This window comes from Nuphar pumila, chromosome 16 (assembly GCF_984573655.1).
Source record: "Nuphar pumila chromosome 16, dmNupPumi1.hap1.1, whole genome shotgun sequence".
Classification (NCBI taxonomy): Eukaryota; Viridiplantae; Streptophyta; class Magnoliopsida; order Nymphaeales; family Nymphaeaceae; genus Nuphar; species Nuphar pumila.
Genome location: NC_143264.1, coordinates 9,245,268 through 9,261,887, shown reverse-complemented (window position 1 = coordinate 9,261,887; position 16,620 = coordinate 9,245,268). Strand labels below are relative to the sequence as shown.

Here is a 16,620-nt window from a genome sequence, read left to right as displayed (position 1 = left end):
CTGCCCCTTTTTGGGCTTTTTTCGATTAGAGTAGGGGCCGAGGTTGAGTTTGTGCATTTTGAATGAGATTCAGGTATTAGCAGTGTTTTGAGGATTGATGCTCGGGAGAGTCCTGCATTTTTTCTATCTCTGAGCAAATTTTTTGTTTCCAAAGTGTTTTATTTTTTTCTTTATGGAAGAAAGTGATTTTTTGATAATTTTATGGTCCAATTTATAGTGTTTGAGGAATGTAGTAGTCATGCATTGCATTGATATATGCCTTGATGATTTGGGTTATTTGCCACAAATTAGATCGGTATGAGTTTCATCATGAAGTTCATTTTTTATGTAATTTTTTTTGATTAATTATTATTGTTGTTATCATTTTCACTTTTCTTTTTTTATTCACTTTTTGAGTAGAACAAAGAAGAACCATGAATGTGTTTGCCTATTCTGAAGTCTAAGTTTCTTGTTGAAGTTTGCTCTTTTTCTTGTGTTATAAAGTGTAGTAATTTTGCTTCCAGATGTTAAGAATATCTGTATTGTTCTTTTTGAGCTTTGAATGAGGAACTCATTATCAGGATAAGTGTAGAAATTTATTATATGGCGTCTTCCTTAGTTTGCATTGATTTTTTTTTTTATGACTACCCAAGTCCGCATATCGTCATCAAATGATGGATATTTGGACCACAACATCCGAGTGTGGTCCAAACAAACATTGGACTTGCTATAATTGTTATAGAACACACAAAACCAGTGTTGTGTCCTGGCTTTTTTTTTTTATTTCGTCCAATTCTGGACAAACCATCAAACATGCCCTGAAGGGTTGGTATCCCATGTTCAAGGCCATTTTCTACCCTTTGATGTAATTTTGGATATGTTGGGGGTGTCTCTTGTGATGAGAGTCATCTATCATCCCTCTAAGACAAAAAGTTGGGATCTGAATTGGTCTGTTGAGGTGTCAACATTGCAATGACCTATCGCCCCTCCCCAAGAAAGAAGAATACACAGAAAAGGAGGCTTTGATTTTTCTACTTGTTAATCTAGCGAGGTCAATAATAATATCAAGGCAAAGGACAAGGTGGGTTCTCTCTAGCTATGATGGTTAGTGTTCGTTCCCCCTGTTCATCAGAGATGTTTTAAATTTTTAATAGTAGCCTTCAGTTTCCTGGGAATGATTTATCTCTTGATGTTGCTAAATCTTAAATGGGCAGTAGAATGGTCTATAACTGACACTTAGCCCAAAGCAGATGGTGTCACACTCATAGCTGAGATGATGTGATTGTTTCTTCATTCATCCAAATAGTCGGCTTGCCTCACATATTTAGACAATATGAGGTATAAAGGGAGGTCATCCTTTTCTATGATGAACGGTAAGGGAGAAACCTTGGTGTGATTGTTGTCTGGTGGGTCGAGATACATCACATTTATCTGAATGTCTTCTTGGTTCTCCCATGGGATTCCTCTTTCTTGGATCATTCTCTCTTCTTGGTAATAGATCTAAGGAACCACTAGCAGTGGATAGGAATAGGTGAATCATCATAATTCCTACTTTACATTGAAATTGGTTTAAATCATCGTGACTGCAACTTACGCCCATGTCGTGTCTCCTTGTATGCCAAACCCCCCTTGGGGCAATCTAAGGCAAATTGAAAATCCAAGAATCTAAGAATTACCACTTAGATGCCTAATTTATGGGCCTATCTTAAATGACGTGGTTGTGTAATAAGGCTGAACACATGTAACATGTCCGGAGTGGGGTGATGAATTACATGGACTTTTGAAATCTCAAACTGGGGTTTTTGGGATCCCCGTTTGGATGAATGTTAGATCTGGGACCTAAACTTGTGTCTACACGATATTTGACCATGGGTAGGGATGTCAACGGGTTTGATTCAGGTCACAGTTGGATGAGAAAAGATAAAACCAAATTGGATATGACCTAATCGGATTCAGATTCGGGATCACATGGAGAAAGATAAAACCGAATCTAGATCCAACTACTCTAAAACCTGATATTTACACTTAATCGAATTTGAATCTTAGATGGAATTGAGTGTTAATCAAATTTGGATTTGAATTTTAATTCAAAATTAATACATAATTTGTATCCGTTTTTTAATCGAATCCGGATTTAGCTACCAAATCCGACTAATCGGATTTGAATTCAGGTCAGATATTGGGTTACATACATCCAACCCATAGACATCCCTAACCATGGGCTAAGATGAAAGCAAGAACCATGGTATCGAATGTAGGGATGGTAGTGGACCGGGGCGGGAGTTGGGGAGAGTGTCTCCACCCTCGGCCCGTCTCAAAATCCTGCCCCCATTCTCTGCCTCCATCCCCACACGGGTTTTGATTTTAACCTTCCTCCCCATTTCATGTCCTCCATCCCCGTTCCAAACAGGGCGAGTTAGGGTGGGCCCTGTTTCTCCTCGGTCCATTGCCATCTCTAAAGAAGGATTGGGAACGAGGCAAGGCGGGGATCGAGACAGGGACAAAACGGGGCAGGGCGGGGGAAAGAGTAAGTTCATCCTCACCTCCATCTCGGCATGGGTTTTGATTTTAACCTCCACCTCCGCCTCCATCCCCAATTCATGTCCTCCATCTCCGGTCCAAATGGGGCGAGGCAGGGCGGGGCTTCGTTTCCCGCTGGTCCACTGCCATCCCTAATTGAATGTTGTGCTTCTGACTTAATCTCTTTATCTCTTTGCCTCTTATTCTTCAACAATGTATTTATTGACCACGGGGTGAATAAAAACAAAATAGAATTCCACTAGATTTTCTTTTTTCCATCCATGCATCAAACATGCTGAGAAAAGTTTATGAAATAAAAAAGTCAAGATAATTAAAGTTGTCTGAAGAAGCAATCAAGCGGCCTATCAATGTCTATTGTAACGTGGCATACTTTACAAACAAATTTTGCCTCACCAATCCATCAAGTTGCTTCATCCCCACCTTCAAGCATAGACCAAGTCATGTTTTTACAACATAAGATAAGCATGTCATGGATGATTTTAAACATAACCAAGAAAAAAGTCAGAAGTGATTGTGACCTCCATTAAACCGAAAATTCCTTAACGTTAGCATTCTTGAACTTAATGAACAACAAAAACAAGACTAAAAGTAATAATATTTGCTATATGTGGTCATTTTTAAGAAAATAAAAAACTCAGATTGAGAATGCACACAAAACACGATGTTCAGTTCAAGATGAACTTACACCTACTATTCTTATCTCTGTCACACACTCACCAGAGATAGGTTTATATTATTGAAATAGATGCCGCATGTCAAGGATTTACAACTTTTTTATTAGGATTCTTACTAATTGAATCATTTTTTTTTTCTTTAGATGCAAAATTCACAGGTTTAGAAGGAACCATCTTCTCAATTTTGGAAGGACACTACTGCATGGTAAGTTGTTTTCCACAACTTCCCAACTCGTCATTTGATTATAAAATTTCCTCATTCATCAAAACAGATCCTGGATTATGAACAAAATTGAGTATCTTAATATGCCCCCCCTCAAGCCAATCTTCACAACTTTGAGATTGAGCTTGTTTCGAAGTCTTTCAAACATTGGTTTTGGAAGAGGTTTTGTGAAAATATCTGCCACTTACCCATCCGATGTAATAAGCCTCACTTCAATTTTATGATTTGCCACCTTTTTATGGATAAAATGATAATCTGTTTTGATGTGCTTGGTTCTTGCATGAAAAACAGAATGTGATGCTAATTATGTTGCTCCAAAATTATCTTACCACAGATGAGGAGTATGATCATAAATAATACCCAACTTCTTCAGCAACTGCTTGAGCCACAACAACTCATATACAGCTCCAACAATAACCATGTGTTCAACATCACTGCTAGACTTTGTCACTGTGTGCTGCTTAGTAGAACTCCAAGCTTGAAATTCGATTTCAAGATAAGTGTAGAAATTTATAAAGTATTTAAAAGCGACATACATTTAGATCAAATCTAAAAATAATGAAGAATTGATTTAGTTACATTAAATTTTGAGATTTATCTATTTCATCCAATACTCTACATGCTTCTTAATATTAAAAATATCTACAAAATATAGTTTTGGTAAATAAGTAATTAAAATTTTGAATAACACATTTGTCTTAGCTTTTTATAGAAAAAAGAAATTTCCTATTTACTAAGTGTGAGAAACATACGAGAAAAATGTTTTCCAAATAAAGAAAAGGAGTCTCATATAAAATAAGTAGATTTTCCATGTGATGTGAAACATGTTTCTCACTTGATGGAAAACAGGTTTCCCAAGCATTTTTATAATTTGTTCACAAGTTTAAATGTAAGGTTTCCATATATAAGTATTTTCGATAACCCTGGTCCATAGTCCTATCTTACCAATTACTTTTATATGGGCAGAAGAGTTGGTAATTTTTTTATTTTAAGCATGGTTTAACAAATAGAGAATGTGTGGCCATAATTACAAACCAATGTTGCCCACAAGGACTCTGCAGATCTGGTTAAGTAAGTTGACTCAAAGCATTCAAGTTGAAGGATGTCAAGAGTTTGATACCTAGGGTACATGTCCCTTGCCTTCAAGTTGAAGCAACACGCTGGCAGGCAGAAGCAGATCAGGTCATGCTGAACATGAGCGTTTTTGCTCATGCCGACATCGTGGCCATCCGATTTGCATTTTAAAAAGCTCAAAAGTCAACAAAACTACGTGGCATTCATCCAAAATGCAAACAGATGGCCACGATGTCGGCATGAGCAAAAACGCTCATGTTCAACATGACCTGATCTGCTTCCCTCGCAGGGAGGTAAGGAAGGGGGAAGAGAGGTGGTGAGGGTTTTAACCACTTTAAGATGGGCCAAACACAATGTCATTCCCTCCTGTACTCGACCACCTGAACTAGGGTTTGTCTCAAAAACAAAAAAACCTAGAAGGTTGCCCACATGGCCACAAGCTTGTGGATGAGGAGCTTTCCCCCTATCCCAAGTTCGAGCCCAAGAGGGTACCCCTTCCACAAGGAAAAGTAAGGAAGATCTCCCTGGGGTCGATGAAGGGGCGGCTCAAGAGAAGTTGAGGCCTTAAGCATATTTCATTGGAGGCCCATATTTCTCCATTTTTTTTTCATTGGAGGCCCTAAGCATGTGTCATGTTTCATTGGAAGCCTTCAGCATGTGAAATATAAGCCTTATATTTTTTTTCTATTTGAGGCCTTAGGCGGTGGCCTCAAATCTCAAAGAGGCCAGCCGGCCCTGGGTCGATGGAGGCACCCACAGAGTTATATGCTACCGAGATGTCAACCATAGGTATGGCTGGTTAAGTCCAGCATGATTAACTCTATGATCCCAGAGGCAATTTCTCCGTGTCTAAAAAAATAAAAAGGAACTACACCCCCCCCCCCCCCCCCAAAAAAAAAAAAAGGAACTACAACCCAAGGTTTGCTATAAACATTATGTAATTGTGCCAATTTTTTTTTATAGGCAAGCTGGGGTTAGGCATATCCCTATTAGTTATACAACGATACCATTGAGATTCGAAATTGCAACATCCCAACACAAGGTAACGTGCACTAGCTGCTCCTACTACACAAGAGGAGCCTCCGTTGGTAGGTTGTGCCAATTTACAATAAAGACAAAGTTGTAAAATTCTTCTATCGAGAAAAGTGGCACTTGGTACTCTTAATTCTTTTATGTACTTCCCTTTGCTCAAGCTTTGCAAATCCTTAAAATGGTATCAACTCTCAAACCAATCTATGTAAAACCTTAGATACTCTTGTATTTGATATTTTGAAAATTCCAGGTTGGTTCATACTTGTTCAAGAGAAGAAGACATGACCTTAAGCTGCTTTTGTAGATGTATGGAAGATGTGAAGCCAATGCCTTTCACACCACAACAAAGCAGTGGATTAGCGACGACCACATTCCGTCGCTAACCGGCTTAGCGACGACGAGGCGACGATATGCTTACGTCGCGAATTTTTCGACGCTAACTGGTGACGGAATAAATTTGTCGCCATTTTCGTCGCTAATTGCGACAGAATAATGAGCGGTGTATTCCGTCGCCAATCCGCCGGTACTAAACGACGACCTCGGCTTGGCGACGGATTTACGTCCGTCGCTAAGCCGTCACTAGATTTATATGCATAGCGACGGATGTTTCCATTGCTAAGCCATCGCTAGATTTATATGCATAGCGACAGATGTTTCCGTCGCTAATCCGTCGCAAACACGAAAAAAAATAAAAAAAATTAATTGAAAATTAAATACCGAGAACGGTACAATTTATATTTCCTGTAAATAAAAAACAAACTACACAAAAAATTTCATATAAAAGCAATCTACAACAATTAATTGTTCCACCTTAAAATTAACAAGTTTAATTATTTACAATTCAACAATTACAATTAGGAAACAAAAAAAAAATAGAACTTCTTCAACACAGTTCTCTAATTATCGCCAAGATTTTTTGCGTCTTCTTGTTCATTGCCTTTATCGGTCCCTTCAGCTCCGCTACGCTGATTATCGCTAGCAGCCTACACAAGAAAAGAACAGTCAGTATTGATAAACAAAATATAATAAAATAAATTACACACTATATGTGATTCTATCATGTGCTCATATGTGTTCTAAGGCAATAAAAAAACTTTATATGTGATTCTATCATGCTCATATGTGCTCTAAGGCAGGCAAAAAACTCTATATGTGATTCTATCATGAATTATATGTGTTTTAAGGCATTATAAATTTTTTATATGCGATTATATCATGCTTAGATGAGTTCTAACGTAGTTAGAAAAACTCTATATGTGATTCTACCATGCTCATATGTGCTTTAAGGCATGCAAAAAGCTATATATGTGATTCGATCATGCTCGAATGTGTGCTAAGGCAGTCAAAAAAATGAATATGTGATTATAGCATGCTTATATGTGTTCTAAGGCAGACAGAAAAACTCTATATGTGATTCTATCATGCTCATATGTGCTCTAAGGCAGGCAAAGCAAAAAACTTTATATGTGATTCTATCATGAATGATATATGTTCTAAGGCAGTAAAAAAACTCTATATGTAATTTTGGCATGCTCATATGTGTTTTAAGGTAGTCAAAAAACTGAATATGTGATTATAACATGCTCATATGTGTTCTCAGGCAGTCAAAAAACTGAATATGTGATTATAGCATGCTCATATGTGTTCTAAGGCAGTCAAAAAAACTTTATATGTGATTCTATCATGCTCATATGTGCTCTAAGGCAGACAAAAAACTTTATATGTGATTATAGCATGCTCATATGTGTTCTAAGGCAGGCAAAAAACTCTATATGTGATTCTATCATGCTCATATGTGCTCTAAGGCAGGCAAAAAGTTATATATGTGATTCAATTATGCTCATATGTGTTCTCAGGCAGACAAAAAACTGAATATGTGATTATACCTGAGAGGGACCTGCAATCGAAGATCCCCTGTTCAGCACAAGATTGTTGATCTCATCTCGGAGAAAGGGGGCGACGGTATCATGAAAATAGTCATTCATTGTGTCATTAATGATCTGGCGTACATCATCACCGGAAAGAATAGGCTGCTGCTTGGAGCTTATGTCGGCGGAAGAAGTCTGTGAGCCGTAACTGGAAAAAGCAATAACTGGTGCAGTGTTCATATTACTCCCAAACCCGAACACGCGACCTTTTTTGGGTTCACCTGTTGCAGTCACCCATGCTGTAGGATCAAATGATGGATGCCGAGTAGCGTCATCGCCATATTGCTCTACCATCTGTTGCTCATATGCCTCCTACAAAATAATGTTTAAAGTATGCATTAATAATTAATGATAACATTATGATAACTTGCATATTGCAATGATTATTAATAGAATAAATACATACCGTTGTCATTCTCGCCTTTTCTGATACAAAGACTCCCGTGGTCTTCCGTTTATGTGTTTCAACAAACACATCCTTATATGGTACAATGCCTCATTTTTCTGCTTTCTGCGAAGTTAAAAGACAAAAGATTTAGTTCACAAGTTTGCAACAATACTTATAAAATTAATATTATATATTGTTGAGTTACCATTTTCTTCAGGTGGCTTCCAAATGTCTTAGATCCACCTGTGTGTAGATGGGCTTCGAGCATTTTCGCTTGATTTTGTGCAGCCTTCGCAGAGCGATTTTGAAATGCATCTCCCGCCCACTTATCGCACATTTCATCCCAATAATCTCTCTTGATAGTAATAGGGTCATGACCCTTCCACTGTAATGGATCATCTATTACGCCAGATGCTTTTTTTGTTTCAGTCTTCATATTGTGCAGCATGTCTGCAAATCGATTAGTAGTCACCTTCTGCCACACCTTCCTTGCATCATTTTCTTCCACCGTAGTTGCGAAGCGATTCAAAGCCTACAAATATTTTCAGAAAGTTAGTAGACATTACTTAAAAAAATTAAATATGAAACCCATTAACTATGAGGAATAACTGTATACCGTGAATGAAGACCACAATCTGTCTAACACCTCCTTTGGATACTCTTTCCATTGAGCAACCGGTCCTGGTAGATGTTGAAGAAGTGAATTCCTAATCTCCCGTACTACTTCTTATGGCTCAAACCTCGTGCTGCACATGAATTGGTACACAATAAATATCAATATAAAATATTTATAAGATATGCAATAATTGAAAACGAAATACTTACGGTCGATTATCGATATACACTATTCGAATGAGTCTTCTTGTGCCAGACTGAGAAGACCATGCTTCCTGTGTTGGCTCATGACTTGTGTGATCAACTGGTGTAGGTGGGTCATGTACAGGCGAAACATCATCTGTAAAAAAATACGTTAGAAATTCTCAGAATGCTTATTTGAACTAATCAAGCATCCAATTAGTTAAATGATATACCTATCACAGGAGCCCGTAAAGATGAAGGTTGGGTCTGGCTACTACTGGATGAGCGACCACTGTAACCTCCACGAACCATATTCTAACAAATAACATATGTCATACAATACATTCAAATAATTCACATCAAGTATTACAATACATTCAAGTCATTCGCATCAAGTATTACAATAATTCAAATCATTCGCATCAAGTATTGCAATACATTCAAATGATTCGCAACAAGTATTACAATACATTCAAATCATTCATATCAGGTACTGCAATGCATTCAAGTCATTCACATCAAGCATTGCAATGCATTCAAATCATTCGCATCAAGTATTACAATGTATTCAAATAATTCAAATAATTCACATCAAGTATTGCAATAATTCAAATCATTCGTTGCATAAATTACAATACATTCAAATAATTCAAATCATTCACATCAAGTATTGCAATGCATTCGAATCATTCGTATCAAGTATTACAATACATTCAAATAATTCAAATCATTTACATCAAGTATTGCAATACAACTCATTCATTCGCATCAAGTATTACAATACATTCAAATAATTCAAATCATTCACATCAAGTATTGCAATGCATTCGAATAATTCGTATCAAGTATTACAATACATTCAAATAAAATTTTTAATCATTTACATCAAGTATTGCAATACAACTCATTCATTCGCATCAAGTGTTACAATACATTCAAATAATTCAAATCATTCACATCAAGTATTGCAATGCATTTAAATAGAGGTTTGTATTACAAGATTTTGCTCACTAGCTTGAGAATTCTTCCCCGTCACTTGTTTGACTTTCTTCTTCTTCTTCATTGTTTACCCATTCACTTGGTACATCATTTGGATCACATTCCTCTATGAATGTTTCATCGGCCAATGGAGATATGACATGCATATCATGCGCAATATCGTGACCATAAGCAAAGTCATAGACATCATCTGATTGATAGTAATCGCTGTCTTCAGCTAACTCATCTTCCTGTAACTGATCATACTCAGGGTATAGTTTGGACTTCACCTTGCAAACTGCCACCATTCATTTCTATCTAACTTTTTTATACTCGGATATGAAGTATAATAAACTTGTTGATCTTGCGAGGCTAATATGAATGATTCATATGTTCCAAACCTGGATTTATGATTCACCTCCACAATGCCTGAAGCTTTGTCGAGTCTTGTTGCAGTTGGATCAAACCAATGACACTTGAATAAAGTTACCCTATTATTTATGCTTAAGTCAACTCCATTATTTCCTCTATAACACCGTAGTAATCATGTTCATTTTCACCGTAGCTGCTACCTTTGACACACATGCCACTCTTCATCATTGATTTGTTTATACCGTAATCTTTTGTATGGAATCAATAACCATTTACGATGTACCCATTGTAGCATTGCACAACTTTGGTCGGACCATTTTCTAAATCACATATTCCTTGATCTTTAACATCACCATGGCGGACCTACGCACAGACATAAACAATGATTGTGATCACGATCAATTAAGTAACTTAGTGTTGTTTATAAGTACAAAATTTGTGTTAGCTTCTTTACCAACTGTTTCAACCACTCTACAAACTTAGTTTCACGTTCTTTTTTGTACTTCTGCATCAGTGAGATGTGAAACTTCTCTTTGCAACTCTAGATCAAATCGTTTGCAAACAACAAATACTTATATTACCGAGCCATGTATCCATATATAGAACATAAAATGATTTATAATTGTGTTGCATCTACATATACTTACTCGATGTATGGGTTGATCGCTAAGCAATTAAAAAGAATATAGATGTGTGATGCGTCTTGCTCTCGATCTGTCAAGAGCCTTGATCGACAACTACCAAATGCATGCCCAAGTGGTTGAAATATCGATCGCTTGTCAGCTACAGTTACTTGTTCTCCATCATCGTTACGGGGCGGGCATGTGTAACGTGTTGGAATATGAGGTTCGAAGTACATAGATAAAAAATTTGAAATCTCTTCTAAAGTGTACGCCTCACAAATAGAGCCTTCTACTCTTGCTTTATTACGAACCTTTTTTTTGAGGTCGAATATGCATCTGGCAAAAATATACATTTCAAATTTTAAATATCTGTCATTAAAGAGATAAATATAAAAAAACATATACCTTTCAAATGGGTACATCCATCAATATTGCACAGGGCCACCAACCCTTAGTTCATATGGCAAATGTATGATCAAATGTTCCATAACATCGAAAAATGCTGGCGGAAATATCTTTTCTAGCAGACAAACAATGGTGATGACAGAGTCCTCGAGATTCTTTACATCTGATACTACGACATCCGATGCACACAATGTTCTAAAAAATCCACTCAACTCAGACAATACCCCTCATATAGGTTTGTCTAACATATCATGGAATGCTAGGGGTATCAATCGTTGCATAAAGATATGACAATCATGGCTCTTCATCCCATATAACTGTCCATCATCAATCTTCACAGCCCGAGCAATGTTAGAGACATATCCATCTGGAAATATTAATTGTCTCAACCATTGACATACATGTTTTATTTGATCAGGTCCGAGCACGTACTTTGCCATTATACTCTTTGAGTTCCAATTCTGGTCTTTTACATATTAATTTTAAATCCATACGGGCTTTCGGATTATCCTTCATTTTTTCTTTAACATTCATTACTGTATTGAACACATTATCAAACACATTTTTCTCCACATGCATCACATCCAAATTATGTTGTATCAATAGGGTCGGCCAATATGGTAGTTCCCCAAAAATAGATTTCTTCGTCCAATTGTGATCCTTCCCAAATCCATGGAAGGGTATAGAACTGCGGGCATCTGTTAATACATCTGGAAAGTATCACAATCTTCTTAGAATCTCTATGCCAGACAATCTTGAGGATGAACCTTCCGTTTCAGTTGTGCCTGCTTTAAACGCATTCTTTTGTCGTCGGAACAGATGGTCGCTGGGTAGAAATCGACGATGACACTCAAACAACAAGGCTTCCTTCCATGCCTCAATCTAAAAGCTTTGGAATCCTCCATGCAGTACGGACATGCCAACCTCCTATGTGTGCTCCAACCAGATAGCATACCATATGCAGGGAAGTCACTGATTGTCTATAGATCAACGACCTTCATATTAAAATTTTGTTTTTTGTGGGCATCATACATGGTAACACCGTCATCCCACAATACTTTTAGTTCATCAATCAATGGCCTTAAATATACATCAAGATTTTGGCCAGATGAGGTCGGACCAGGGATCAACAAAGACAAGAAAAGATTTGGACGTTTCATACACAGGCTTGGTGGAAGGTTGTATGGAGTTACAAATACTGGCCAGCATGAGTATGAAGTTGATCTACCCCCAAATGGATTAAATCCATCTATACATAAACCGAGTCTAACATTTCGCACTTCCATTGCAAAGTTTTGATGAGTACGATCAAAGTGCTTCCAAGCTTCAGCGTCAACAGGATGCGTGATCTTGTTTTTATCGTGTCAAACTTTATTTGCATGCCATCTCATGTGTTTAGCTGTCCTTGAAGACATATACAATCACTGCAATCTAGGAGTAATAGGAAAGTAGCAGAGCGACTTGTATGAAACTTCCTTTGATCTCGTGCTACCATTGCCTCTTATCTTTGGCTTGAACCGAGGATGCCCACATGACGAGCATGATATGTTGTTTTTCTGCTTCTTGAAATACAACATGCAGTGATTTGGACAAGCATCAATCTTTTTGTAACCCATACCTAGAGCGTTGACCATAACTTTCACATGATAGAAATTTTGTGGCAATTTCTCATCTTTGGGCAACATACTCTTCACAATCATGCACAAACGGTCAAAACATGATTGACTCAAATTATACTCGGACTTCAAATTCATTAGTTGAAGAACTGCAGACAAGATAGTGTGACTCTCACAACCATTCCAAAGTGACTCATCAGCATCTCTAAGTAAATCATAAAATCTACTAGCTGCATCGTTTGGTGATTCTTCATCTACGACAGTTCTTACATCACTAGAACTCATAGCATAACCCAATTCTGTTCCTACGACATCAAATATCAAATCCGTATATGGATTATCGTGCACCATATTCACCCATGCATCAAAATCGTTTCTAAATTCTTCTTTATGAAACGTCCAGTTCTGATAATCACTCACAAAACCCTTCATGTATAGGTGATGTGTAACGCTATGAGTAAATACAAATCGATTATTCTTACAAATCTTGCAGAGACACCTAATCTGACCTGTGGGATCCACTGTACTGACACTTGTCGTTGTAAATTCAATAAAACTTTCAACATCATCCATATATTTATGCGATAACTCATTGTCCACTATCCCACGGTACATCCATTCACGGTTTGCAGTCATTTTCTTATGATGTTACGAATAATAGCCTAACGAATTAAAAGAGAACAATCAGAATGTCACGATGAAGAAAATATCAAATTTATCATGCAATATATGATGTCATACAATAACAAGAATTTTGATGCATGCATTAATAACTTAATATTTTCATGTGCAAACTATTAATGACATGATACAATCATTTGAAACATGCTTTCATTATACAATTTCACATAGAAGTCATAATCAAATTGAAAGTAACTACATGCAAGCATGAATACAATTACATCAAACATTGCAATACATCGTAATCATTCATATCAAACAAATGACAAACATGTACCTGCAGCAAACACACTTCAATATCTCACTAACTTACCATGCCTAGCATGGACTCCGTACTCCAAAAATAAGAACACTTCCATATTCATACATTAAAATCATGCTCAGCATGATCTCTGAATTCCAACAAAGCAACCCTAAATATCAACAACTAAGTGAGTCTATGAACAATAAAGTGTTACATCTAATAAATTAAATAACATGTGATACGCTTGCATCACTTACTCACCATGGGTATTTACCCAATTTGCATTGTTTTTGTCGCTTACTTACCACAGGTAGCTGAGCACGAGCTGGTTCTGTTGAAAAATCTGCACAAAAAATGCTGTTTTAAAATGAAGTCACCAAAAAAAAATAGTTGTTCCGGCAAGGGGTCGACTCCCCTGTTGTTCCAGCAGGGGGTCGACCCCCTTACGAAACATAGGGGGTTAACTGACCCCCTGTTCGGGCAGGGGGTCGACCCCCAGCCTTTTCGCCAGTGAGTCGACCCCTGCCGAAACAACAGGGGGTCGCCTGCCTGCCTGAGCAGGCAGAGGGTCGACCCCCTGCCTGTTCCGGCAAGGAGTTAACCCCCTACCGGAAAGGCAGGGGGTTAACCCCCTTCATGTTCCAGCAGGGGGTCGACCCCCTGCCGAAAAACGCGGGGGGGGGGGGGGGGGGGGGGTGGCTCATTTACCTGTCTCCGGGCGGCGGGGCCAGCGGACGGTGGGACCGGCAAACGGCGAACGACGGGAGTAGGCGAACGGCGGGAGCGGCGAACGATGGGAGTAGCGAAAGAAGAAAAGGAAAAGCTATCTGGGATTAGGGTTATTCGAAAATTAGCGACAGATTAATTCCGTCGATAAGCCAACATAAATCAAATTTACGAAACAAGCGACGGACTATATTCTGTCACCAAGTCCGTCGCTAATTAGCGACGGAACAACTTTTTTCGCAAACGTCGTCGCCAAATGGTGCGGCCGTAACGACAAAACAATATGTCGCAAAAGCCGTCGCTAATTAGCGACGGACTTGGCGACAAACTATATTTCGTTGCTATTTTCGTAAGCTTTGTTCATTATAGCGACGGATGTTTTTCGCTCGTTAATCCGTCGCTAACTAGCGACGGAAATATTCCGTCGCTAAAGTCCGTCGCTAACAACGTATTTTCTTGTAGTGTCAATCCCAGCAATATTTATCAGCAAATGAAGATAATAGACCATCATGTTTGGGGTTTTAAAGCAGAATCCTTAGCTCCAGATGGCTTTCCTCCATATTTCCTGGGTAGACAAGGGTGGGATGTTTTCACCTCTGAGTTGCCAAAAAATATGAAACTAACCAAGGCAGTGGGTCTCAATGTTCATTTAAGATCAAGAACCCTAGACTTTGATTTTCCAATGTGGCAGAAGAGCTCAAGAATTGTCACTGTAGGAGAGTGGTACTGCCCCTTCATATTCATTAGAGAGATTGGTGGCTTGGAGAGTGTGGATAATCAAGTGAAGGAGAGTTTGTTTTACAGGATGAGCCTTGAACAACAATGGGTAGAGATTTTTAATGCTGAGAACAATGGAACATTGGGTGTAGTGGTGAAGACTATTGTGAAAAGGGAAGATGCATTGCTTGGTGGTGACAGATATATTGTTGAAGAATCAAATGTGGAGGATGGGATGCTGGTTTTGAGAGGGAGGAATGAGGTGGGAGGACTGATAGGTGTAGGGTTAAGTCTAATGATCTTTGAGAAGATGAGGAATGAACACGGGAGTGGAAAACAAGAGAAATTGGAGGTGAGGGTGGAGAAAGTGTTTGAGTGTGAAAACAATAGATGGATGAAGATTGGGTGCTATATTTTGGAAGAAAGGTATGTACTGAGGAGGATGGATGGAAGTGTAGCGCTCACTTACACATTTAGGGACTCCAATCAAATCAAACCCAAGTGGGTATCACTCTTGTAACTTTCAAGAGAATACAATTTAAAAGTTATATTTCAGTGTCAAGAATATGAAAAGCCGTGTCACAAAGATATGGGTATGACTAAGGGTGTCAACGGGTTTACCCGGACCTGTCCCTAACCAAACCCTATAGGGTCCGGGTATGGTGACAAATAAGAAGACCCGATTAAGTCTCCGGTCTGGACCCGAAAGATCGGGGTATAGTTTGTGAAATTTTATACCAGGCCCGACCCGAGTTTTGATTAAGACCCTCAAATTTTCAATGTATTTTTATTATTTTACCGGGTATGGTTCATGAGTTCTTATCCGGTACGGATATGGTTTCTCTTATAATAGACTCGATTAGACGCAAGTCTGGACCTGATACAATACCCAAAAATCTGGTACAAGTTAGATTTCACCTGGGTCCGAACCAAACCTGACTCATTGACACCCCCAGGTATGACTGACCTGACAGCTAGGGCTGCCAATAGATCGGATATGATCAGAAATTCAATTTGAGTCTTGTGTTTTTTGGAATGTGGATTCAGATTGAATTCACATCTGTTCAATCAGATCATTTTCGAATTTGGCTCAAATTCGGATCAACATTTTAAGTTGGATCTGTTGTTTATCCGAACAAAAATCCTACTCGAATGTATTTCTTACATGTAAATAGCTTGTTTTTTTCTTTCTCTGGATCCAGTATTACCAAATGTATTTCAGATTCGGATTCGATCTAACCACTTCGCATCTGATTCAGATCCACATCTGGATTCACATCTACTGTTTGCATTTCGGATTAGGATCTGACAGGATTGAGCCCAAATCTGACCCATTTGCACCCCTACTGACAGCACGATTCAAGTTCGACATCTGAGCTCAAAGCTTTTTTGAAAAACAGGTTTACAATCTGGTTTTCTGAACCCAAAGCCAGGTTTGTAAAATCTGAGTACCCCTACCTTTTCATCAACAACTTGGTTTGTTGGGTGGCTTGGGACCCTCCCAAACAATCTAAGGGCCTGTTTTGGATTACAAGCAAAACCAGCTTAATAACCTGGTTTTGTGCACTATTTTGTGGCAAATAACTAGGTTTCACGAACCTGGCCTGATTTTGAACACAAA

At 38.3% G+C, this 16,620-nt stretch overlaps 1 protein-coding gene across 1 annotated transcript; it reads left to right on the top strand.

The window, feature by feature from the left end:
• Positions 1-5,831: 5,831 nt before the first annotated feature.
• Positions 5,832-15,519, top strand: LOC149812876 (uncharacterized). The gene is made up of 2 exons (XM_089991004.1): positions 5,832-5,854; positions 14,745-15,519. Exons 1-2 carry the CDS (start codon positions 5,832-5,834, stop codon positions 15,517-15,519), a joined length of 798 nt encoding a protein of 265 aa, XP_089847130.1.
• Positions 15,520-16,620: the final 1,101 nt, after the last annotated feature.